Source organism: Nomascus leucogenys, chromosome 4 (assembly GCF_006542625.1).
Source record: "Nomascus leucogenys isolate Asia chromosome 4, Asia_NLE_v1, whole genome shotgun sequence".
In the NCBI taxonomy this organism is placed as follows: Eukaryota; Metazoa; Chordata; class Mammalia; order Primates; family Hylobatidae; genus Nomascus; species Nomascus leucogenys.
The window spans coordinates 47,311,109-47,337,046 of record NC_044384.1 but is presented as its reverse complement, the minus strand read 5'-3'; the positions used below and the strand labels follow the sequence as shown (position 1 = coordinate 47,337,046).

Here is a 25,938-nt window from a genome sequence, read left to right as displayed (position 1 = left end):
GGATCTCTCTTGTTCCATTGTCAAAGAGACACCTATCATTTATCAAAGTACTACTAAGGACTCAGGGTCTGAGTCCTCGGCTTCACGCAGGTGGAGGGTGGTCCATGAATACTTTGAAATTATGTGAAGAACTGTGTTTATACCTATCCATTTGCAGCTTTCACAGGATCTCCAAAAAGCTAAGCAAGAATCACTGCTAATGTTGTAATCAATAAAAAATGTAAAATTATCACCTGGTACAAATGTATACTAGGGGAGGGGAGATTATCTGTTGATGTCAGAACCTAAGTGTGACCACATCCCCTGATTACGTCTGTTATGCTCTTGTCATTTGTGAGGGCACTGGCCTGTTTCTGGCTTAATTTCCATAGCATTTGCTACTTACTCTACTCCATAATCGTAAAATGCACTCCTCAGTTACGGGAAAGGGTTTGACAACAGGTATGGGCTTTGTGACAGGTAAATACCAGAAGCAGAGGCTCTCTAGAAAGAAGGCTGGAGTTTCTTCAAGTCTCACCCCAAGGTAAATGAAGGATATTACTATACATATGTGTTTATATATACAAATATCATATGTATGTATTTATGTACCTTTGAGGACAATTTGGGAACAAGTCTTTTACAAACCAAGAAGGAAAAATGCAAACAGTTCTTATTTTGCTGTTACACGTCACCTTCCACCCCAAGTGTTTCTTGTTGGGGAGACTGGGGTAGGAAGACAATAAACATTGAAAATGGAAAACCTTCTTCAGTGAGTAATCCCCAAGGTCCAGTTGAATTCTGCGGGGGTCCTCACGGTTCTTTTTATTTCAATAGTGGGATCAGACCTATCCTTGGTATTTTTGCCTACAGTGGTTCAACTTTCCATAAAGATGATGGACAGAAGACTCTCTCATTTTATGACAAGCAATATGAATGGGAAAACACTACCTGCAGGCCAGAGTATAAAGTACAAGCTCTAGAACTGCCTCCATTGCTGGCTTCTCTGCTTTTCAGCCATGTGACCTTGAGCAAATTATTCCTTATGTCAAAGAGCTCTTGAGAAGTAAATGAGATAATGTACGTAAAGTGTTGTACAGCAGCTGGCACCATAATTAGTCCTCAATGAACGCTAACTATAATTATCATACAGAAATAAACACCAATGGATTTGTTTGCGGGAATATGGAAGAGTAACTTTTAACAGTTTTATGTGCCTTTGTCAAGAAGGTAAAAGCTATAGCTTCCTTTTTTTAAAAAGTTTTTAATCATTCATAGTAAAGTGTTATTAAAAAGCAGAAGTTTAGGCTGGGTGCAGTGGCTCACGCCTGCAATCCCAGCACTTTAGGAGGCCAAGGCAAGTGGATTGCTTGAGCCCAGGAGTTAAGACAACATGGCGAAACCCCATCTCTACAAAAAATATATATTAAAAAAAATTAGTTGGGTGTGGTGGTGCATGCCTGTAGTCCCAGCTACATAACAGGCAGAGGTGGGAGGCTGAGGTTGCAGTGAGCTGTGACTGTGCCACTGCACTCCAGTCTGGGTGACAGAGTGAGACTCTGTCTCAAAAAAACAAAGGGTTGGGGGGCAGGCATGGTAGAAGTTTAATAAATATTCTTTCATCTTCTGTGAAGACCAGAATTATTATTTCTTATCATTACGACTATTCTAATTCTTCAAAATTTCCTTTGCAGAGAGAATGGTGACATGCAGTAAACCAGGTTAGTTTTTTCATTTTCTTGTTAATACGTAATCCCGAAGGGAGGAGAGTCTATTTTGGGTAATCACCAATGTCTACGTAAAAAGTTTAAAAGGTGAATAATTTAGGTGGAGACCCCTATGGAGGTTGGGCAGGCAAAGGCATAGGAACCTTTAAAAAGAATGGAGAGAAAAAGCAAGTCTCCTTATGTATGAACACTAGCCAATGGGAAAAAGTGTCATTAACTACCTCCCTTTGCCAGTAATTGGAGCTATAAAAAGAATATTATTACAGTAAGGTTAAGCTAATATCTTGCTGTCTGTGGCACAACCAGTCAGAAAATTTTTTAAGATATTCTAATATTCTGAGTACTCAGCAATCAGTATCAATCAACTTATAACTGATCTTCTGTTCCGACTATAACGGCTATCCTTTGCAATACTTTTTCTTCCCTGCTGGATTAGAAAATTGGCTGAAATCCTACTACAAAATCTAAGGGTACCTTTTAAATCCCTAAACGCAAGTCAGCAATTCTGGAGTTTAAAAAAGCTAAATCCTGTTTAAGTGATTAATTCAACCCCTATGCCAACTGTTACATACAATTATTTAAAAGTTCTAATAAGCTGCTAAAAAAAAAAACAAAAAACTGTTTAGGGGTTGCGACATTTGTAACCACAAGCATTAACCTTGATCTTTTCCCATCATCAGCACGGGCTCAATTCCCTCTTGATCAATGTGATTCGCTCCGTGGCTTGATTTATGACCATTACATTGAAATCTCCCAGTATTATTTCTCTAGCCCTGAACTCTCTCAAGATGCAAGCCCGGATTTCTGACTCCTGAACTGAATTTCCCCTTCAATACCTCAACATAGCCACAAATTATCTTGCTGCTTTCCCATACCTCCAGGCTTTAGCAGTTATGGAGTCAGAATCCCAGCATATGGAAAGATGGTATCTCACCCTGTTGAAAGTTGGGTGTCGCCATGGGACTTGCCACTAACAATGACATGTAAGAGGGATACAAGGTGCATCACTTCTGAGCAGAAGCTTTAAGGGGCCAGGGCATGATTTACCATATTCTGCCTTTCCTCAACAACTGTGGTAATCCCAGCACTTTGGAAGGCTGAGGCAGGAGAACTGCTTCAGCCCAGGAGATTGAGACCAGCCTTGGCAACATAGGGAAACCTCATTTCTATTAAAAAAAAAAAAAAATTTAAATTAGCCAGGTATGGTGGCACACACCTATAGTCCCAGCTACTTAGAGGAGTTGAGGAGGGAGAATCACTTGAGCCTGGGAGGCTGAGGCTGCAGTGAGTCATGATCGTGCCACTGCACTCCAGAGCTGGATGACAGAGTGAGACCTTGTCTCAAACAAAAACAAGAATGAAAACAACCGTGGAAGCACAAACTCAGGTTTTTAGGCCTGGGCTCCTCAGTGAGGATGATGATGGAGAGCAGAGCCCCTATCCCCCCACCCCCAAGCCAGCTCGTTTCATCTCAACTATGAAGACCAGAATTATTCTTTCTTATTCCCACAACTATTCTAATTCTTCAAAATTTCATGCAGCACAAGTGAGCAATAAACCCTTGCTGTTTTAAACCAACTAACACTTTGGAGTTGTTACTGCCACCTAATCTGGCCTACTCTGCCTAATACACTCACCTGCAACCTGCTTCTCTATCTCTGATAAGGGCATTAGCACCCAAGCCAGTAACCTCAGGACTACTTAATGCTTCCCTCTTCCTCATATTCCATTATCCAGTTATTAATCCTGGAAATCTTACCTTATAATATTTCCCACTCACCCTGCTCCACTACATTCCCACAAATCTAGTTTTGCCTAGAGGCCCTCTTTCTCTTTAATTATAAACCCTATAGCTTCCAAATACTAATTCCAAACTTTTTCTGCTCTAAATGATCTTCCAAACTGACCTGAATAACCCTTGTTAAACAACAACAAAAAAAAATCTGGGCCTTTCCCATATTTACAGCCCTTCAGCTGTAATATAGCTGTTTGTATAACAAACATTGGAGGGCCATGTTTGCAAACAGGCACTGTGCTAGGCACCACAGGAATGAGGATGAGCCATTTGCCTGGACAATGATCTTCAACATGATGCAGTGACAGAGCCAGCTGCAGAATGTTGCTTGATACTAGCATTTAGTAAAATACTGAAATCTATGACAAAAGGTATTTTTAAAATAAAAATTAGAGTTAATTCAAGTTAGAGTTAATTCAAGGTCTATGAAGACTTGACTTTCACTCATATTCTAACACGCTTTCTTGAGAAGGAGAAGAGATGGAGGTCATCATTAGCTAGCCAAGACGTGCACATGGCCCAAGATTCTGCATCAAGTCCTTCCTGAGACTCTACTGATATTAGGAGCTTACATATTATTATAACATACATCATTGTAGTTTGTTACCCATTTTTATAATAGAGTTCATCAAATTTAGGACCCCATTGAATTCTGTTGCAATCCATTCTGTTGTAACACCATCTGTCATTTGTGTCCTGGAAGGGGAAGGGAAGTTAAGAGCCACCAAGTTAGCCAGAGGAGAAAAGTCAAACGTCAGTATATTATGGCTCTTCAAAATCTGTTTCCCAACTTGTCCTCTCCTAACATGCCTCTGTTCAGGACGTTCCAAACCTTTGTCAGGCCACCAGTGGGTTTAATAAATATTATTTCATCTTCTGTGAAGACCAGAATTATTATTTCTTATCATTACGACTATACTAATTCTTCAGAATTTCCTTTGCAGAGAGAATGGTGACATGCAGTAAACCAGGTTAGTTTTTTCATTTTCCTGTTAATACATAATCTTGAAGGGAGGAGAGTCTATTTTGGGTAATCACCAATGTCTACATAAAAAGTTTAAAAGGTGAATAATTTAGGTGGAGACCCCCATGGAGGTTGGGCAGGCAAATTTAAGGATTTAAATCCTTTAAAGAGGCCACCATCCTCTTTAAAACCTCACAAAATTCTACTCATTCAACAACTAGTTCAGTGATCAATTAATGTTTTCTATAAAACCTGTCCCAAGAGTTGTCGGCAACATTAACTGGCCTCTGGGCTGAAGGATTTCCTTGCTTATCACATGACAGTATTTAATTGTCTAAGAACCTACCTACTCAGTGGGCCTCTGAACTCCTTGAGGATGAGTATCACATGTATTCATCTTTGTGCGCCTAGCCCTTGTTACTGTGCTTGTATAGCAGCAGGCACATGCTCCACAGCTGTTAAATGAATAGCATTGTGGAAACCACATACCATACTCCCACTTGCCCATCAGCCTATTGATGAATGTTAGGGGAAACTGTTACTCTGAGGATCCAGAGAAGGAGGTTTTACACTTATAACTTCTACGTTTTTTTTTAAAGAAACTTGGCATGTTATTAACTATAGGGTAGCAAAACTTATGTGTGTGTGTGTGTGTGTGTGTGTGTGTGTTTACATGTGGGTGTGTGCTTGAGTACGTGTCTTTAACAGGTTTACTGTGACTGCTTGTATTAGCCCATTTTCACGCTGCTGATAAAGACGTACCCGAGACTGGGTAATTCATAATGAAAAAGAGGTTTAATAGACTCACAGTTCCATGTGGCTGGGGAGGCCTCACAATCATGGTGGAAAGTGAAAGGCACATCTTATGTGGCCGCAGGAAGAATGAGAGAATGAGAACCAAGCAAAAGGGGAAATCTCTTAAAAAACCATCAGATCTTGTGAGACTTATTCACTACCACGAGAACAGTATGGGGGAAACTGCACCCAGGATTCAATTATCTCCCACTGGGCCCCTCTCATAACATGTGGGAATTAGGGGAGCTACAATTCAAGATGAGATTTGGGCGGAGACACAGCCAAACCATCCACTGCTATAATAAACTACCACTAACTGAACAGCATCAAACAATAGAAAATTTATTCTCTCACAGCTCTAGAGGCCAAAAGTCCAAAACCGAGCCGCAGGCACAGCCACACTTCCTTTGAGGGTCCTAGAAGAGATTCTGTTCCCTGCCTCTCCTAGCTGTTGGTGGCTCAGGTAAGCCTTGGTTTGTGGCTCCATTACCCCAATCTCTGCAACCATCGTTACCCTGCCTCCTTTTCTGTCTCAAATCTGTCTGCCTTTCTCTCATAATAAGTACATTGTCATTGGATTTAAAGCCCACTCAGGTAATCCAGAATGAACTCCTGTTAAGACTGTTAATTACATTTGCAGAGATCTTTTCTCAAAAGAAAGTAACATTCACAGGTTCCAGGAATTTCGATGTGGACAAATCTGCTGGCAGGACCCCCATTCAATCAACTACACTGTGTGTGCACATGCCTGTGTGCATGTGTGTTGTATACTGTACAAAGAAGAATCCTTAAACAAGGCTCTACTGAACACCTACATGTTACCAAGGTAACACAGTTTGGAAACTATATTAGGTGCTGGGGACACAATGATGAACATGAAAGACACAATCTCTGCCTTCATAAAGGTCAGAATCTATAGGGGGGTGGGGTGAGTATGAAAATTAAGTTATTCTTTAAAGTTGGAAAATGTAATATGAGAAAAAATTACACCATGGTTGTATATAATAGTGACCTCATCTTACCTGCTGTTAAATGAGTAAGCTAACACTTTCTCCATTAGGGATGGATGGTTCAGGGAATACTACTTGATTTTCAGTTTAGATTATCTCCCACCCTGTATTGGGACATTCACAAAAAGTCCTTGTTTCATATGTTTGCTTTGCACATTGAATTACTGAACCCAAAGATACTCCATGGCACTACCACAATTCATACAATTTAGAATGCCATCACTTGCAAGACAATTATTGTTTGACAACCACCAAGACAGAACACTGCTGATAAAACTATGTCATGCCATTAACTGTAAGACACACGCTGATTTCAGAGATATGAAAATGTACACCTTAGAATCAATGAAATATGTTAATTTCCATTCTGAAATATATTCTTACAATACATCCAGACAAATTAACAGCTTCTGATTAAGTAGTATAGCCAAATATCAATGATTTCCCAGCAAAATTTTAATGCTGAATTGGCTTCACAAGCCTCAGAGTATTTTTCAACCTCTTTCCATCGGGCTAATATATGTAAATATAATTCACTAAGTCTTAAAAGTAGGACATATTCTCATAATCTGGGTCTCTTCCAGGCTTGAGATAGTTGGAAAAGTCAGAGACTGAGAAAGAACTCTAAATTCCTTGAGCAGGAAGAGGCTGATGGAATCATCACTTCTTTCCTTGCCCAGAACCTGCTAAAAAGTCAGATTGTAAGGAACAGAGTGTGTGCACCTGTGTGTGTATTAGTCGGGGAAGCTTGTAAATACTTTAGGGATAGGCTGGAGTATCCCAACAACTCTGTAGATGAGTCATTCAGACAAAATTTTTGATCCATCTGTTGGAACATCACACCAGATCATGTGAACTGTGTGAAATGAACAGTGCAAAGACAAGACAGGATCCCTGCTCTCTGCTCTTGGACAGCTTAGAAAGACAAATATAAAAAGGGAAGTAATAAAACTTTTAAACACACGCAACTCCAACCTAATAAAGTCTGCATGGAATCCAGGATCGAGGTTTTGTTATAATCTTACACAAAGGTTATGCAGTAGACAAAGTCTCAGGGACTAATCTACGTTATGAGTCCTCTTCTCACACTTGTTTCTCCTATATTTATTCAGTCTGGGTTTTGACATTAAGATGTAAGATGCACATTGCCCTACATTGTTTTTTTCTAAAATGTAGATTTCATTCTGGTCTTTGCACACAAGATTAAGAGGAATCAGGAAGATAAGGCCATGAAAAATTGGGGGAAAGGTAAACAAAATGTAAGGGAAATTTAAGAATTTTTAAGTGGACAGATGTAGGTCATTATGGGATTTCAAAGAAAGAGACACACATACATTGAGAAGAGCACGTGAAAGTTGCCACTCCTACAAAAAATAATGGGGGAAAAATACACTTTCAACTAAGTAATCAAGCTGAGTGCAACTTGCAAATCCTTCTTAAATTCTGAAACACACACACGCACATACACACACACTTACTTGAACAGCAGCTTTGTAAAGTACCATTTTAAAAGCAAATTCTTCCCTGGAGAAAACTTACTGCCAAAGCATCTGGACTATCCTTCTAGAAGGCATTTAACAAGTTACTATCACTTCAGAGACTCACCAGGGTACACATTTGAAATGCTTCAAAATGCATTTAAATTTTCTTTAGAAAAACACATATCAGACCTCTCACAGCCATTGGAGAAGAAGGATAAGTCAAGATCAGGAACAGTTCTAGCTACAACTTCCCTTCTTTAGGAATAAAATAATTGTTTTCCGATTTCATTAACTTTATGTGTTCTTGGAACACAGCCAAAGGTAGTCTCTGAAAGAAAGGTGTTGCTGAAGTGTTTCGTATACTACTAAAAGAGCAAAATAAGTTTGGCAAAGATAGTTCATATCAGGAATAAACAGGTCTTTGAATAAATGGGCTGGCACAACAGCCTGGAAGAAAAAAAAATCTTACATCATATGTAAAAATTAATTCCAGATGGACTAAAAACAAAAAAAATTAATCTTCCTACAAAATCTTAGAGACTACATGTACAATCTAGGTGTCAGGGGGACCTTTCTTAGGATTGAAAACAGGAATAAGAGACTTCTCTGTATATGTGAAAATTTAAAACTCTTAAATGGAAAAATGTAGATTAGGTCAATTGATCGGGAAAATGTAAAAAATATTTCCATTATATACAGATAGCATCTAGAAATTGACAAAAACAAGCCAACAACAGAAAAACCAACAGAAAGTATGATTTTAATCCATAGAAGAGCAAGTCCGAGTGGCGAACATATATATAAAAAGAGAGTCCCCAAAATCACCAATAGTCAGGGAAATGCAAATTAACACAGCAATAAGATCTTTATATCCATTACACTGGCGAATATTTTTTAACACATTATAATAACTATGGTTGACACAGATTTGGAGAAATGGTATTCTCACACATCCATGATAGAAATGAGAATTGCTATGGACTTTTTGGATAGCATTCTGGCAGCATCTATTAAATCAACTCCACTTCTGTGAACTGAGTTTGACTGGGATGCAAGACAACCATTTTTCCCCTACATTTTTTTCCTAAAATTATTTAGTTTTGGTAACTGCATAGGACATGAAAAGAATCAGGAAAACAATGTTATCAAAAATGTTTTGGAGAAGTGAAACTTATTAGAAATCACAGAATTCTACAGAAACAATGAACAAATTAATGACATGTACAGGAAGGTTTAGCGAAGTATAATTCACAGAGACCAATAAAAGGAAACAAATTGAACTCCTGTCAATAAAAGAATGAGTATTTTCACATCAGGGAATATTATGCAGTTGTTATGAATTTCAATTATACCAGATGATTTAGAAAGATTCCCATAAGTGATATAAGCAAGAGGCCGAAAAGTACTTGTCATATAATCCCATTTTTATGGAACAATGACAGAAATTCTGCATGTCTCTGTATGTATATGTAATAGTGATGTAGGATTCTATGAGTATGAAGAAGATATGAAGAACATGCACTGGACTGTTAGAGTGGATTACATTTGGATTACGTAGGTAGGCAGGTTTGGAGGAATGGGGTCTGTCATGAAGGAAGAAAGTTTGTTAAAAAGTAGCTAAAATGCCACTACTATGTAAAATTGTGTGTGGGGGTGGGGGAGAGAGATTGTGTGTGTGGGGGAGAGAGAGAGAGAGAGAGAGAGAGTGTGTGTGTGTGTGTGTGTGTGTGTGTGTAGAGAAAGAACAGAGAATGAATCAAAATGTTGGTGGTTATATCAAGACTTCAGAATACCTAAGTTTTTAAATAGTTTTCGGTATTCAAATTCTTCATAATATATATGTTTATAATCAGAGGGGAATGAAGACTACAAATAGTGTTTATACTTAGTTCATACATTTCCTCCCTCCCAACTCCGTGGCCTCTGCTTAGCAAGAAACTCCTCTGATAACACACATTATTCAACTGTACACAATCTACTCAGGTAAGTATCTTCCCAATTGAGTCAAGGGAGAAAAAAAAGAAACAGAAGATGGGGGAGGGGTAAGTAAAATTCACAGTCTACCTGATCTACTATAAAGTTAATTTGAAGCTTCTTTGGTGTGGCACCAAAAGATTCTCTTAAAGCTATCTTGTTATTTCACTTTTAGCAACTGCCACCTCAACACTGATAAATACAACTATTTATAGAGTCCTCAGGTGCTAAATTGGCAGAGTGATATGTACTTTATTTTTTATTTTTTTATTATACTTTTAAGTTCTAGGGTACAGGTGCACAACGTGCAGGTTTGTTACATATGTATACATGTGCCCTGTTGGTGATATGTACTTTATTACCCATCAACCCCTGGATCTACGTCCAGAGAGAATTAAACTGGACTTTTAATTTCTCTTCTTAGTCATTACAGTGAAGTCAATATTTACACAGATATTCAATAGAAAAAATGAAATGACATTCAAACTATCACATGTGCTTCTCCCCATGTCTGGAAGTGATCTGTGAATTTCTATTATTTATTCACTAGTGTCTGTACATAGATTCTAAACTTCAACAGACTCTGAAGTTGTTGTCGTCTATCTCTTATCTAATTACCCCAAATGTGGCACTTCAGTTTATGTATTACATGTAAAAATAATTAAATACTTTTACAAACGTGTCCATTTACTTATTAGTATTTAAAGCCAAAAAGTGACAAATTGTTTGTCAGCTTCGTTTCACGCAATGCACAGGAATTTATCAACAATGAAGTATCTTTGGGGAACTCTCCATGAATGGAACACAAATATAACTATATTTGTGAACACATAACACGGTTTTACCAAGATTTTCATGAGACTATTTGATTTCATACAATGCAAGGGAATTCTTTCAGAGGACAGTTACAATACAACAGTGAACATATCATATTTAAATCCAATATCCAGGTTGGTTAAGAAAAGTAAATGAATCACAATTATTCAATTTCAAAACCAGAGGTAATATCTATTAATACTTATGAACACTGATTGCTGAAGACAACAAATAAGTTAAAAAGTAATTAACCCACACGAAACCGGAAGATTATTTAAAAACATCCTATAGAAAACTAAGAGAAACATACAGGAGGATATTTTATTACAGGAGATTTGAAAAAAAAACTCTACCAAAAAATTGAACAAAGGGCTCAGGAAATTCACAAACAAAATATGATATTATTGAAGCTATTCTACTATTAAGCAAAGAAATACAACGTTTTAATTACCTAAACTAGCAAGGCAAAAAAAAAAAAAAAAGAACTATGATACTCAATGATATACAAAGTCATGGGCTTACTCATCCACTGCTGAAGGTAGAATCTTTCGTGGATGCAATTTAGCAATACATACCAATATTCTAAAAATAACGAATTTTGAACAACCACCCCACTTCCAGGAACCTAAAATAATAAAATGATGTAAAACTGACACATTTAAGTAAAAAGTCTCAAAAACAGGACACTCAAAACAACTGTCTCACAACAGTCAAATAAATAATAGTTGATTGGTAATAACAGAATTCCATTCAGTCACAAAAGGTCTATTTCCAAAGATATTAATAATGAAGGAAAAGGCTCAAGATCTAATGTAAATTTTAACAAGCAGATTTATATACAATTTGGTCCCATTTATAAATGTATTTTTGATTTACATCCCATGCCTGCATAATAGCAAAATGTTAGTAATGGTTATATAACAAGTTATACAATATCTGGAATTAAAGCTGATGTTCACTTTTGTCTTTCCTTGTCTATATTTTCCAAGCTCTCTATAATGGTGATATTTTGTGGGGGAAGAGTAAATATTATTTTTTAAACACAACCACAAAGCCTCTCTGACAAAAGGAATACAGCAGGAAAAAAAAGCACCTCTAAAAAAACTGCACAACTAGGCTGGGCAGTGGTGTGCCTGTTATCCCAGCTACTTGAAAGTTTGAAGCAGGAGGACAGCATGAGTCCGGAGTTTGAGACTGTAGTGTGCCATAACTGCACCTATGAATGGCTACTGCACTCCAGCCTGGGCAGCACAGCAAGACCCCATCTCTATTTTTTAAAAAAATGGGCCACTATCATCGTGTGTATCAAATCAGAAGGTTGGGTGTGATGGCTAGCGCCTGTAATCCCAGCATCGTGGGAGGCCAAGGTGGAAGATCCCTTGAGCTTAGGAATTCAAGACCAGCCTGGGCAACACAGCTAGACCCCATCTTTATTAGAAAAATAAGTGGCTGGGCATGGTGACTCACGTCTATAATCCCAACACTTTGGGAGGCTGAGGCGGGAGGATCACTTGAGGTCAGGAGTTTGAGACCACCCTGGTCAACACGGTGAAACCCCATCTCTACTAAAAATACAAAAATAAGCTAGGCATGGTGGCTCGCGCCTGTAATCCCAGCTACTCTGGAGAGGTCAAGGAGTTAGGGCCCAATGTATGGTTATTTTAATAAGTTTGTCAGTAGGAAAAAAAAAAGTGAAGAAAGCATCACAGCAACAATCTAGGTGGCAGATGCCCCCTTTTCCTGCAGTAGGAACCCCTGGGCATTATGCCCAGTTAAAAGACTTCAGTTCCTGCCTTCCTATACTCCCATATAGGAGTGCTGAAGTGCTGACCAAACGAGATGTAAGTTAACTGCTGTGCAGGACAAGTGGTAAGACACAGCCTTTTGCCCTTCTTGTTGTATGGGATGTAGACATGACAGCTAGAGCTCCAGCAACCATCTAGGACCATGAAGTTTTGAGAGTGAAAACTACTTGCAGAAGACAACAGAGCAGAAAGAAAGAGTCTAGATCCTTCATTCTGTGGAACTGCCCTATCAGTCCTGCACTACATCTCTTCAGACTACTTCTATATGAAAACAAAACAAAATAAACTCTCCGTGCTGTATAAGCCACTATTTTTTTTCATCTACCTTACACAACTGAAATTAACCTTAACTGATGTCCCTGGCCATGATGAGGCTGTGAAGATTCCCTCTGATCCTATCTTCTCTTAGTGGCTGACTTCCTCTTAACTGGCCAAAGACAGGACCAAAATAAACAGAAAAAATAAGAGTATAATCTCTTAATAAAGCTTTCTGTTACTTGTTATTTATTTTTAAATACGTAATCTGAACCTCCTGAAGTGCATGCTCTCTCTCACGCTCTGTCTCTCTCTTGAAACAACCATTAAATAGTTTTTAACTTGGGTCTAGTGCTTGATTGATTTTGTGGGTCAGTGGTCAAAGGTAAAAAATGAATCTTGCATTATTTTAAAAACCTGAAACAGGCTAAAAATGAAGATCTAGGAGCATAAACTACTGGGGACCAGAAATGACAATGTTAGTTTTTTTATTCAAACCAACCCTTACTTGCCCATTGCTGCTAAAAGAAGACAGCAGCAATCCAAAATGAGAATCAATCATGGAATATAGCATCTGCACAGACAGCTGTCCTGGGGTTATTCAAGTGGGCCTTCTCAGGTATTTCATTAACCTTTTCTTTAATGGATGACAGACTCGGTTATAACGAGTGCTTTCTAATTACCTAACAGTAACAGATATGTTTTAAAATTTCAAAAATAAACATTTACCCTTTTTCTGGTACTTTTAGATATTTAAACTCTAGTTCCCTGCTAGGAAGGCAAATTTTCATTTCTAACATCCTAAAGTCTGATAATTGAGAAAACTGTCATCTTATTTAAAAAAAAAAAAAAAAAAACTCTGACCAAGGAAATTTTTCTCTACTAATTGGAGAAAAAACAACAACAGAACACAGCTCATTTTAAATCTTCCCAGGGACACTTACATAAGCATTGCTCATATAGAGTTACATTCCTCTCAACACTATATAACCAAGCTTAATCATAACAATTTACTATATATGTTAAATATTAACTAACTTGTCTTCATAACTATAAAGAATTCATACTGCATTTTAAATTCAATAACTTGGTATTTATTAAACAACCATGAGGTCATCAAAGCCCACGTGGTATTCAAATACTTCAAACTAGGTTAACAATTAGCAGAATCAATTAAAATAACTTGTCCTGTAATTGTAAAGCAATTCATCCACAGAACTGGAAAGGAGCTTGGGAACAGTTTTTTTTCTTCTTTTACCACCACGTAATGCTCCCGTACGGCATAAAAGGAAACTCATTGTCTGGGATTCAGACACTACTGTTTGAAGTCAAACTTGGGGCTATTCTAGGAAGATGACAACTGTACCAAATTAGCAGTTGTAGTTTTGTAACATTATTTGAACCAAGTGGCTTGTTTGCTTAGAAGTAAAATCTGTGGTGCCCAGAGATGAGAGGATGGATAAATGGTTAGCTGACTATGCCATCAGGTCTTTGTTAAGAGTTGACTAGTTTCTAAGATTTATGGCATTCTAGTCCATATACTCAGGAGTCATATGAAGAGCATGATAATACCAAAGATTAAAAATCCAGTGACATGGAAACACATAATATGTAAAGGAGACATCTTAACTTCAGAATGAAAAGAACTAGCAAAAAAGTGAAAAATCGAAAAATGAGTTATACTTTCCAGAAATACTTTATTTAGAATACGGATAACTAACGACCCTAAGAATCATTATTTTATAAATCATGATAGTCTCTCTTTTTCCTTCTGCTAATATTAAGACCTGCCATCTTAGTACCTATTTATATATTTAAAAATATAATGTCTGCCTCAAATGAAACAAAAGTGTCATTCTATTTCAGACTTGCAGAGCTCATACACTGCTGTAGTAATATAGATCTCTTGGACCTTATAATTTTTAATACTGAGATTTGCTTATTCATTTATTAAATGCTTATTGGGTGCTTTCTACGTGCCAGGCATTGTGCTAAGAGCTGAGAAATGGTAAAAATAATTTTAGATACCTCTAACCTGAAATTCAAGTAAGCAATTCTTATGAAACTGGGAGTAGGGGTACAGCAGGGCAGTAGGGGAGGCTTTTCATGTGGAAAGGTCTAAAAGAATTCATCCTGCCAGGGGTGATGCCTCATACCTGTAATTCCAGCACTTTGGGAGGCCAAAGCAGGCAGATGGCTCTATCTCAGGAGTTCAAGACCAGTCTGGGCAACATGGCAAAACCCCATTTCCATAAGAAATACAAAAATTAGCCAGGTGTGGTGGCAAGTGCCTGTAGTCCCAGTTACTCGGGAAGCTGAGGTGGGAGGATCACTTGAGCCTGGGAGTTCAAGGCTGCAGTGAGCCATGATCGCACCACTGCACTCCAGTCTGAGGGACAGAGCAAGACTCTGTCTCAAAAAAATTAAATAAATAAATAAATAAATAATATTTTAGCAGGTATTTTATATTTTACAAAAACAATACATAAGCCAGAAATAAAAGTTACTTTTCCCATGGCATATCATAGCTGGTGTTGTTAAGATTGACAGTCCTGCTGAAGATGAGTGGGGAGTTTATGAGTCTTCCTAGAACCGGCAGCTCACTAAGTGAAAAGACAGATACCTCAGGAATCTCAAACAAAAATAAACGAGTTTACAAGCTGGTCTACGAGAACTTGCTATTTCAGTAAGGCAGCCAATGAGGGAAAAAGACTAAAATACTCCCTCTTTAAACTATAATGCAGTTGATCACAACAGCTAAACCAGTTTTCCTTTTAGAAATGAACTGAATGTCTTAAGATTTTTACAGACAATGTGGATACTCATTTCGGTTAAGACTTATTTCCTTTGGATATATACCTAGTAGTGGGACTGCTGAATCACAAGGTAATTCTATTTTGAATTTTTGGAGGAACCTCCATACTGTTTTCCATAATGGCTTTATTAATTGAAATTTACACTCTTACATTCCCACCAACAGTATGTAAAGGTTCCCTTTTCTCCACATCCTTGCCAACACTTTTGTCTTTTTGATATCTTGTCTTTTTGCAATTCTATCTAGAGTAACATGAGATCTCACTGCGATTTTGATTTGCCATTCCTGATTAATGACGGATGTTGACCATTTTTTTCAAATACCTATAAGCCATTTGTATGTCTTCTTTTGAGAAATGCCTATTAAGGTCTTTTGCCCATTTTAAATAGGATTCTTTGTCTTTTTGCTATGGAGCTGAGTTCCCTGTACTCTGGATATTAACACCTTGTCAGATACATAGTTTGCAAATATTTTCTCCTATTCTGCAAGTTGCCTTTTTGCTCTGTTGATTGTTTCCTTTGTCATGCAGAAGCTTTTTAGTACGATGTAATCCCATTTGTCTATTTTTGCTTTTGTTGCCTATGTATTTAGGTGTTATCCAAAAAATCCTCGCCTAGTCCAATGTCATAAAGTGTTTCTACTATGTTTTCTTCCATGAGTAGTTTCATAGTTTCTCGTCTTACATTTAAGTCTTTAATCCATTTTGAGTTGATTTTCATATATGGCATTAGATAGGGGTTCAGTAATAGATGACAGATAGGGGTCCAGCAATCCCACTATGGGGTATATATAAAAAGGACATGAAATCAGCATGTAGTGAATGTAACAATGGCTACCAGAGACTGGGGAGGGCAGAGAAAAGCGGGGCAATTGGGAGAGGGTGGCCATTGGGTACAATGTTACAATTAAATAAAAGGAAGAATAAGTGTCCTACTGCACAGTGGGGTGACTACAGTCAACAATAGGGTATTGTATATCTCAAAATAGGTGGAAGAGAGGATTTTATATGTTCCCACCACAAAAAAAAAGATAAATATTTGAGGTGATGGATATGCTAATTAGCCTGATTTGATCATTACATAATGTGTACATATATTGAAACGCCATATTGTACTCCATAAATATGTATTAATATAATGATTGTCAATTACAAATTAAAAAGTTATACTTTTTTACTAGAATATGTAAATAGACACCTTACATTCAAGATACTTGCTTTCCTTTCTAAATAGATATTACAGTACTGTTCTCTGGAAAAAAATAAAAAGACTTTCGAAACAGCCATCTTACTTGAAAACAAAAGACACTGGAAGAGCTATCTGCAAATCTTGTCCTGTGGGTCTAGGTTTATCACTGCCCACTGCCTGCTACAATGTCCTCTCCTATTCTTTTCTCATCATTTTTAGGCACAGGCAATAGTCAGAATAGGTCAAAACTGGAAGAAAGTGAAAGTATACCATATATCAATGAATATTAAAGAGACTTTTTTAAATCACTCACTTTGCTGTTGTTGTTGTTTTTTTTTTTTTTTTTTTTTTTTTTTGAGACAGAGTCTTGCTCTGTCGCCCAAGCCAGGGTGCAGTGATCTGATCTCAGCTCACTGCAACCTCCACCTCCCGGGTTCAAGCGATTCTTCTGCCTCAGCCTCCTGGGTAGCTGGGACTACAAGCACGTGCCACCACACCCAGCCAATTTTTTGTAGTTTTAGTAGAGACAGGATTTCACCGTGTTAGCCAGGACGGTCTCAATCTCCTGACCTCGTGATCTGCCCACCTTGGCCTCCCAAAGTGCTGGGATTACAGGCGTGAGCCACCGTGCCTGGCCTAAATCACTCACTTTGTGTATAACATTATACTAGGCACCTCTTTCCTGCTAACCATTACACAACTGTAGGTACAAAAAAATGATCATCTATCAGTGAAAATAATGATGAGTACATGGTAAAAAAAAAAAAAAAAAAAAAAAAAAGGCTGGCGTGGTGGCTCATGCCTGTAATCCCAGCACTTTGGGAGGCCAAGGCGGGCAGATCATTTGAGGTCAGGAGTTCAAGACCAACCTGGCCAATATGGTGAAACCCCATCTCCACTAAAAATACAAAAATTAGTTGGGCGTGGTGGTGCATGCCTGTAAGCCCAGCTACTCAGGAGGCTGAGGCAGGAGAACTGCTTGTACCCAGGAGATAGAAGTTACAGTGAGCCAAGATTGAGCCACTGCACTCCAGCCTGGGCGACACAAAAAGAAAAAAAAAAAGATGCAAGTGTCTAAGCTCATTGTTTTGGTACCATTTGGTAAAACTCACCTGTGATTCTGGATTAAATTAAAAGTTCCTGGCCAGATGTGGTGGCTCAGGCCTACACAGTCCCAGGTACCTGAGAGGCTGAGGCCAGAGGATCATCTGAGCCCAGGAGTTTGAGGGCAACCTCAGCAACATAACGAGAACCTATCTCTTTTTTTAAAAAAAGAAAAGTTCCTTTCCAAACTCCTCCAGTCCCTCCGAAGCCCAATCTTGGTTAGATTAGTCAGTTTATAACATTTTCTGTCTGATAAAGACCTTTCACCACCTTTTTATAACCTGTGGATTACTAGATCAATAACCTGGAATACTCAAAAGGAAACACACTCAAGTCACCCAGAGCATTTCTCTCAGCTTCTTCTTCTGTACAAAGACAATAAAACCTGCTGCTACCTAAATGATATGCTATACTCCGAAGCCTCCCTCAACTGATCCGTATCTCTACTACAGCCATCTCACACATGTATTTGACATATATTATTGCATTTAATTCCTATAAGTAGATACACAAGAATGTAAGCACCACAAAGACATAGATTTTTGTCTGATTTGTTCAGTGCTATAGTCCCAACACCTGTAACAGGGCTTGTCACATAGTAGGGGCTTAGTGAGTGTTAGTTGACTGAATAAACAACTTACTGAATGAAGAATATAGGCAAGTATAACGTCTAGTTTTTCTACACGGGAAAACTACAAATCAAAGGGATTACAAGACCTGACCAAGATCACATGACTATGAAATGGCAGTACCTCTAACAGAACGAAGGTCTCTTGGCTCCAAATCCAGTATTCTTTAAACTATCATTCCCCCCACCCTGGCCACGTGTACTCTCTTAAAATACAGAATGCCAGGAGAACTGAAGCCACAAGATAAACACAGAACATCTTCCAAGAGCAAAACTAAGTTACTTTGGGAAAAAGAGAAGAAAAGAAAAAGAAAAAGACATCAATTACAAAGTAGACTTTGAGAACTTACTTCAATTTCAGTGATAAAACATGGATCCGAGAAAGACCTTTGACATTTACGAACAGCCACTTGGAGCCTCCCTGGGGCCTAAGTGTCCATGCTTTTGCTCCTAGAGGCCAGTAAATGATAAAGCTGCAGAAGCCTCTGAGCACAAAGTAAGGACCAAAGTTCCCACAGTCTCAACACATCCGGGACTTAGAATCTGATCTGATTCCTATGCACAGCCAGGAAGGAGAGACGGTCACTGTTCCTTTCTACCTACTTAGCAGTCTCCTACTCCTTTTCTTCTTTCTCCCTGCCTTTCCATGCAGCCTTGATCTTCCTTTTCCTTTCAGCAAACAGGGCCATTAACACATCTTTTATTGTGCTAGACCAGTATTCTTTAAACTGGGGTACATGTTTGAGGCAAAGCTAACACTTCCCAAGGGTTTCATCATCACAACTGTAAAGGAATCAGTTTCTACATTCGAAATTTCCAAACGTACTCTTGTTTAAAAATTAATGGGCTTGGGTCCACGATTGCGTTGGACATCCATCCTGTGAGGACCTTCACTGGGATGGAAGGAAGCTGTCGTTCACCATCTCCCCTTCACAATGGTTCTTCACTCACTTTACAAAAGTAATGCACTTGTATTACCTTCTCTACATCTTTCTAAGATGCATTGCCTGAGGGTGAAAAGACCTTGGATAGAGAAACAAACAAAGGAACAAAAATATTGACTCACGTGGCAGGGTGAAAGTCTCCAGTATTTAGGTAACAACTATTTCTGTTAAGTCGGGTAATTTCCAATTCTTTGTTTTAAAAAACAACCAGAAATCATTAAATATTGAAAGTCTTATGATCAAAATAAATATGAAATACTGGATTTCAATCTATATACTTTCTTTTTGGTTACAGAGAGTATGGCAGGGTGATCAATTGAACACTTTCAAGCATAAAAATATATTACACTGAGATAGAATTCTATACAGTGGAAGAGAAACGGAGTAAGAATTTAAAGAGATAAAAGGTGTAAAATGTTTAACTTTCAAAAGATTGATTCTTGAATCTCATGAATTTTTAGACAAATGATATTAGAAATCAAATATATATTTTACTAGGGTTTTTAGAATGATATAATACTTTAAAATATTAATAGTTACAATATGCTGAGAAATTACATCCCCTGCAAGCATTTAAACTTATTAGCATTTAACTGAAAAATGAGCTTAGGGACAGAGTTTCACCAAATCTTTTAGGAGGTATAGAAGCAAAAAGGTTGTAAGAATGCTACTCTAACACAAGCCTTCAGGGTCTATCCAAGATGAAATGAGGAGGAGAGAGAAAATGAACAATTTCCCACCCATCCAGTTTTGAGTGAGGATGGTTGGGGGTGGAGTGAGGATTAGTATTTTCTCCATCCTCTCCTTGGTCCTAAGCACATTTGCTGAACCCAGTTCTACAGACAACAGTTTATAAGACTGAAGATCAATCAGTTTAAATATCTGATCTTAATTGCACTGCTGACTGGGCTTAGACCTCAGCTGATGAGATACATCTCATCAAATCTCCCAAGGAGAATTGCTAGAGTAACTGTCTTTGGGTTCTCCAGAAAAACTTATGGGGCAACATTTATAAAGGCTCAATTATTTTGTATTTATCTTATCATACAAAGGCAAATTTCACCATCAAGGATGTAATATTGAACACATCTATCTATCTGGTACTTCAGGAGTGGCATGTATAATGCAAAGAATTGGAGAGTTCTTTACATATTGTGTAGTGCATATTCTAAGGATGCCAAACGTCCTGAACAGTCATCTCAACAGACACATCTACATTACTAGGCCCTCAAACCCCAATGTTTTCTCTTTTTCTCCTGTTCTGTAACCTCTTCTTCCCCACTGCCTCTTGCCTCTTTTCAGCCACTCCTTTGGGAAGCAGAAAGTCATATGTATGATGGATGAGGCCAGCACTTAATGTGGTGTCTACACTGTTTTTAAAATATTGACTTTCCAGTCCTCAAGCTCTCAGAGAGACAGTGAACCTATTTAGAGCAGATGTCGGAACAACTTCAACCGTTCTCTCCTTTAGTACCAGGAGGTAGCCCAGTTTGAGATAAGAGGTCAGTCTTCAGAGTCAGAAGGTCCGCTGGAAATTCCACTCCACCATTTACTAGGTACGAATCTTCAGGCAAGTCAATTTCTCTGAATCTTAGGTTCCTGAAGTTCTTAAAAATTGTGTTGCTGAGGATTTGAGACAATACATATTATGCATCTAGAAATGTACCAGCCTATAGTAGGCTTTTGATAATCAATAGTTGTGAAATTAGATTTTTTAATGTTCTTTAAAAATTATTTAAAATTAGCCAATCATTTCCTCTTGGCATAATGTCAACCAGTGGCATGTTTTTCAATTTTGTTCTAGTCTCTTTAAAAACAAGTGAGTTGGAAAATGACTACCTTTCATGTCTAAGTATCGGGTGGGCGTGTGCAGATGTAAAATGTACTTGCAGTACTAAAACTGGGGAAAAGGCAAACACAGGATGAGGACAACACAAAACTTAAGATTTCACCTATAACATTTACAAACATGCCAGCATGTCCTCAACCTGTCCTAACTGTGTGAAACATGTTTAAAAACATGCACAGAATCTATGATTGACTCTTTTAAAGTCTACCCAAATTAAACTGCTAAAACAACACTTTCCCCAATCAAATTAGCAGAGAATTTTTTTGTAAATACTTAATATTTTCAGGATGTGCGCAGACTGATACTATCACAATGCTCACGCTGGTGTAAATGAGGATTTCCTTTAGTCTCTAAAGCAATTTGACAATGTGTATCAAGGATTTTAATAGGACTGACACGCTTGTTCAGCAAAGTAGAAATATATTCTAACCAAAAAACTCCTAGATGTATGTACAAGAGTATTCATTACATCACAATTTTTAATAGCACAAAATAATATAGCTTAATAATGTCCACAACAAGGGATGAAATTACTTGGTATAGCTTAGCCCATGGACTCTTTGGCAGCTATTAAAAATCATGTTAACAAAAATATTTAAATGAGATGGGATTGTTAAGTGAAAGAAGCAAGGTATAAAGCAGTATCTGGCAATGATTCCCAATTTGTATGTGCCAATATGATTCTCAAGCGGCAATAAGGAAATAAAAGAAATTTACAATGAAGAATTGGAATTACATGTAGTGATCAAAATCCATTCCACAGCTTGAAAGGACACAGTGTTACGACTTGCTACCCACGTCCTCATTTTAGAAAGAAGTGTGGGATGAGTACACTGCTGATTCAGATCCTTTTTATGAATGGCAGGGATAGAAAAGTGGGAAATAAAACTGAAAGTCATGTCTGAAAGTGAGATATTCCACCCCTTTAAACTTTCAGTTTAATGAAGCTTTTGAGTGGCTTTTACACCACATGCAGCAATGCTCTCTGCCTAGCTAGCAAATGTGGCAGTGTGCAGAGATGAGACAAGGTAGGAAAAGGTAAGGACTCACAATCTTCCAATATACACAATTTTGGAACAGGAAATGAAACGCTATGAATACAAATACACACACCAATTCAGGTCTGCAGATGCTATTTAAAGCACACAACATTTTCCCACCCCCACTCTAAGCCGAAACGCCTCAACACAGCACCTGTGCGTCGCCCCCGCCCCCGCCCCCCGCCCCCACCCCGCCACTGCAACAGCTACTGTGATCTGCACTTCATTACTAGTTTTAAAACTTCCAGCTTATTCCCAATGCACCCTACTACTACCAACAATCAAATGAGGATAGCAAGCAAGCCAAGATTGTTTTCCAGCTTTCACGAACTTTCCTGCATTTATTTTTCACATCAGATATACAAATGTCTAATCAAACCCCACAGATAAGAAACAATAAAAACTCCTTTGTATATGTATACATCTCACGTTACCCACTCTTTTACCCCAGGAAACAAGGAGTAACTCTAGTGCCTGTGACTCGAAATGACATCTTTCTGCTTAGTGTTCTTCTGACCTGGCCTGTGTAGTCACAGCTCTGCCTGCCTGCCTACCAGCCTGGGCCCGGGTACTTCCACAGCTGCCCCACAGCAGGGCAGGCTTCTTTCTGCAAACAGTCTAAAATCGCATGACGCCAAAGCCCATTGAAGTTATGATGAAAACAAGAGAAGACCAAACACACCTAAATTGCCACCTTACATGTCATCACTCAAACTGAAAGGTGTCTACTTGCTTGACAGTATGCGCAACTCTGTGTTTGCAGCTGTTATACCGCAGAATAAACAGTTGGGGGAAGGAGCTGGGTGGGTTTCTGGTGGTCAGTTTCAGGAAATACACCCTTCTTAGTTCTGAGCTCAGGTTCCGAATCAATACGTTTTGGTGACTTATTTTTTTTTTCCAGACTGGAAATGCGCTAACCTAATAATTAACCTTAAGCATACCATCACTTCTGCTAAAAACATTTTCTACACACAGCCCTAAATTACTTTCAGTTGGGTTAAACAAAACAGACAAGCTGTAATACAAGGTCTCTGAGAAATGTGATCCTTTTCAATGGTCACCCAGGAGCTTTTCCTCTTAAATCTGTTTGGCGGGGGATGGGGGAGATAGGGAGGAGAGCACCCACATTAAGATGCCACCCACAACACAATGATATTCTCAAGAAAGTTGCCTAAGATAACTCTTCAGGGTTTCCCTGGTTGAGTAATTCTTGCAGGCGGGTGGGGAGGGATCGCTGGCGTCCAAGATTACGATCTGCAGAGGTCTCCCTATGTTGACTTTTTTTTTAGGGCGTCCTTTTTAATTATACTGCAAGGACTCTGATTTCCACCTCCCTGTCTGCTGCTGGGGGGAGTTGAGAGCAACGCGCCAGGGCTGCGGCAGCCGCTCGGGCCAACTCCGGCGCTCGGGGACGGGCAGCCCACTCCCCCCGGGTCCCACCCTCTCCAGCACACGCGCGCACACCCGCGTGGAGACGGCTGTCCTCGCCCGTCTGCCCCGCGCCCCAGCTGGGACTCACCGTTGTCCAGCCGCGCGATCTGGGGCAGCCGGTAAGTGCTGACCAGGAGGTCGAGCGGTACGGCCACCGAGCTCCACTTCACATCCTTGAGGCTGCAGCCCAGCGAGGGCGCCGGGTCCATCTTCCCCGCCGCCTCCTGTCCCGCGCTCCCCCGCCGCCGCCGCCGGCACCACCCGCGCCTCGGCGGCCGCCGCTGCTCGCGCTCGCGGTCTGGGGCGCGCGGGAGGCGCCGGGCAGCTCCGGCCGCGGGCAGCCGGGGGGCGCCGCGACTGGGGCGGCCCGGAGGGAGGGGGCCGGCGCCCGGCTCAGCTGCCGCTGCGGGGCATGGCTGGGGCGCCCCGCGTGCCCTCACGCCCGGAGAAGACTCAGAGCAGCCCCGCGGCTGCGGGCGGCGGCGGCGGCGGCGGCCCGGGTGGCTGCGGCGGCTCCCGCTCCGCCTCCTCTTCTGGCCCTGGGTCTGCAGCTGCGGCGGCCGCCCGCTCGCCTCCTCCTCTTACCCCTCCTTCCCTCCGCCTCGAGCGTGTGAGGAGGAGCCGCGGGTCTGAGAAACGCCATAGCAGCGCTCCCAGCACTGACTAATCAACAAGGTGCGAGCAACGCCTGCGCAGCTCTGGGAGACACCGCCTCCGCCTCCCAGGCGCCGCCCGCTCCGCCCCCAGCTCGGCCTCCGCCTCCCGCAGCTCCCGCGGTCCGGCGGGCTCGCGTCAGCTCCCCGGCCGGGGCCGCCAGCGCCCGCGGCTCGGCGCGCTCCGCAAGCTTTAGCTCTCGCTCCCCCGTCCGACCGCTCGGGCGCCCTGCAGTCTCGCCGGGTGCCGCTGCGCGCCCCGACTCCTTCCCCGCCCAGGCCCGTCCCCGGAGCCCGGAAACTGCCGAGCGAGCTCAGGGATCGCTCCCTGAGTCGTGGTGTCGGGCACCGTCCGCCTCCACTCCCATCCTGGCAATGCAATGGCTAAATACAGGGCACAAAAGAGACCTTTAGTGGCGCTCCCTCTTGCTTCCCGGTGACCCAGACTTTGGTCAGAAGAGTACCACAGCCCAAGGGGGCTGCGGACGGCAGGCGTGGAGCACGCCTTGGCTTTTCCCCTCAACCCTACTCCTCTACCATCGGAGCTGGAAATGACTCCCACCAGTCTCAGCTTTGGCTGCTAGACAAGATAAAAAGGGCAAAGCACCGAAAAGCAGAAAGGTAGTGGGTGATCAGTAGCCGCATACAGGAAGGTGGTCATTCGGTCTAGGACTTTCACCGAGTGAACGAGCTGCTGGAGGCGACGGGAGATGATGAGGCCACCAAACACCGTAGACACGGAGATGGGAATGGAAAACTAGGTTACTGGGAGGCTGCTGGGGTCAACTGTTCTCACCCGCTTTTCCCGTTCAGTTCTCTTCTCATCTTAAAGGTTGGGATCATTCTCGTTTTCTAGGTATATGTACCAAGACATTAGGTAGTTTGGCAAGATTTCATAACTCGTAGATGGCCGTGCTGGGATTCAAACCTACAGTTTGCTTTGCATGATCAATCATTCTCTGTCTCTCGCAATGTTTGACATGGCCTGCTCACTGTGGACAGAGCTCAGAATATAAAGTTTGACATGGCCTGCTCACTGTGGACAGAGCTCAGAATATAAAGGTGGCATGTCCTGCCTTGTAAGCTAATCTCCTTCCTTTCTTTTCCTTCTTTCTTTTCTTTTCTTTTCTTTCTTTCTTTCTTTCTTTCTTTCTTTCTTTCTTTCTTTCTTTCTCTCTCTCTCTCTTTCTTTCTTTCTGTCTTTCTTTTCTTTCTCTCTCTCTCTCTTTCTCTTTCTTTCTTTCGGTTGCTTAACATTTTGTTTAAATAGCAGAGGTGAGTGGTTGCTAAGGTTGCATATCAGCTCTGTTTTCAACACATATTCAGTATTCGGTGCTTGATAAGGTACAGCAAGTACCCGCTTCGCCAGCCCAAGGGGACTTGAAAACATCCCGCTGCCTTTTCGCGGCCTGGCTTAAAAGGTCTGTGCTAATAAACCACTCCATTAACATTTGAAGAAAAACACAGATTCTTCTACACCCACCTTCCTGATCCTCTCACTTTGAAGCATTAGCGATAATTTTCACAAAATTCATCTGAAAGTTTTGACCTTTGGGTCATTTACATTGACTTTTTGAAAAAGTCTTGGAAAAAAGTGGGAAGTATTTACTATAGAGTGTATGTAGAATCAGAAGTCCATAAAGTTCTAAGAATTGTTCACATAGAGTGTTTCGGCCGGGCTCGGTG

General features: G+C 40.3%; 1 protein-coding gene across 2 annotated transcripts in view; it reads right to left on the bottom strand.

Moving 5' to 3' along the window:
- GAREM1 (GRB2 associated regulator of MAPK1 subtype 1) overlaps window positions 1-24,264 on the bottom strand; it is a 218,292-nt gene extending 194,028 nt beyond the window's left edge. For both annotated transcript variants that reach the window (XM_030810607.1, XM_030810608.1), the window contains exon 1: window positions 23,688-24,264. In XM_030810607.1, the coding sequence (XP_030666467.1) occupies window positions 23,688-23,808 (121 nt within the window). In that variant the 5' untranslated portion in view covers window positions 23,809-24,264. The remainder of the gene's footprint in view (window positions 1-23,687) is intronic.
- Between the last annotated feature and the right edge of the window lie 1,674 nt (window positions 24,265-25,938).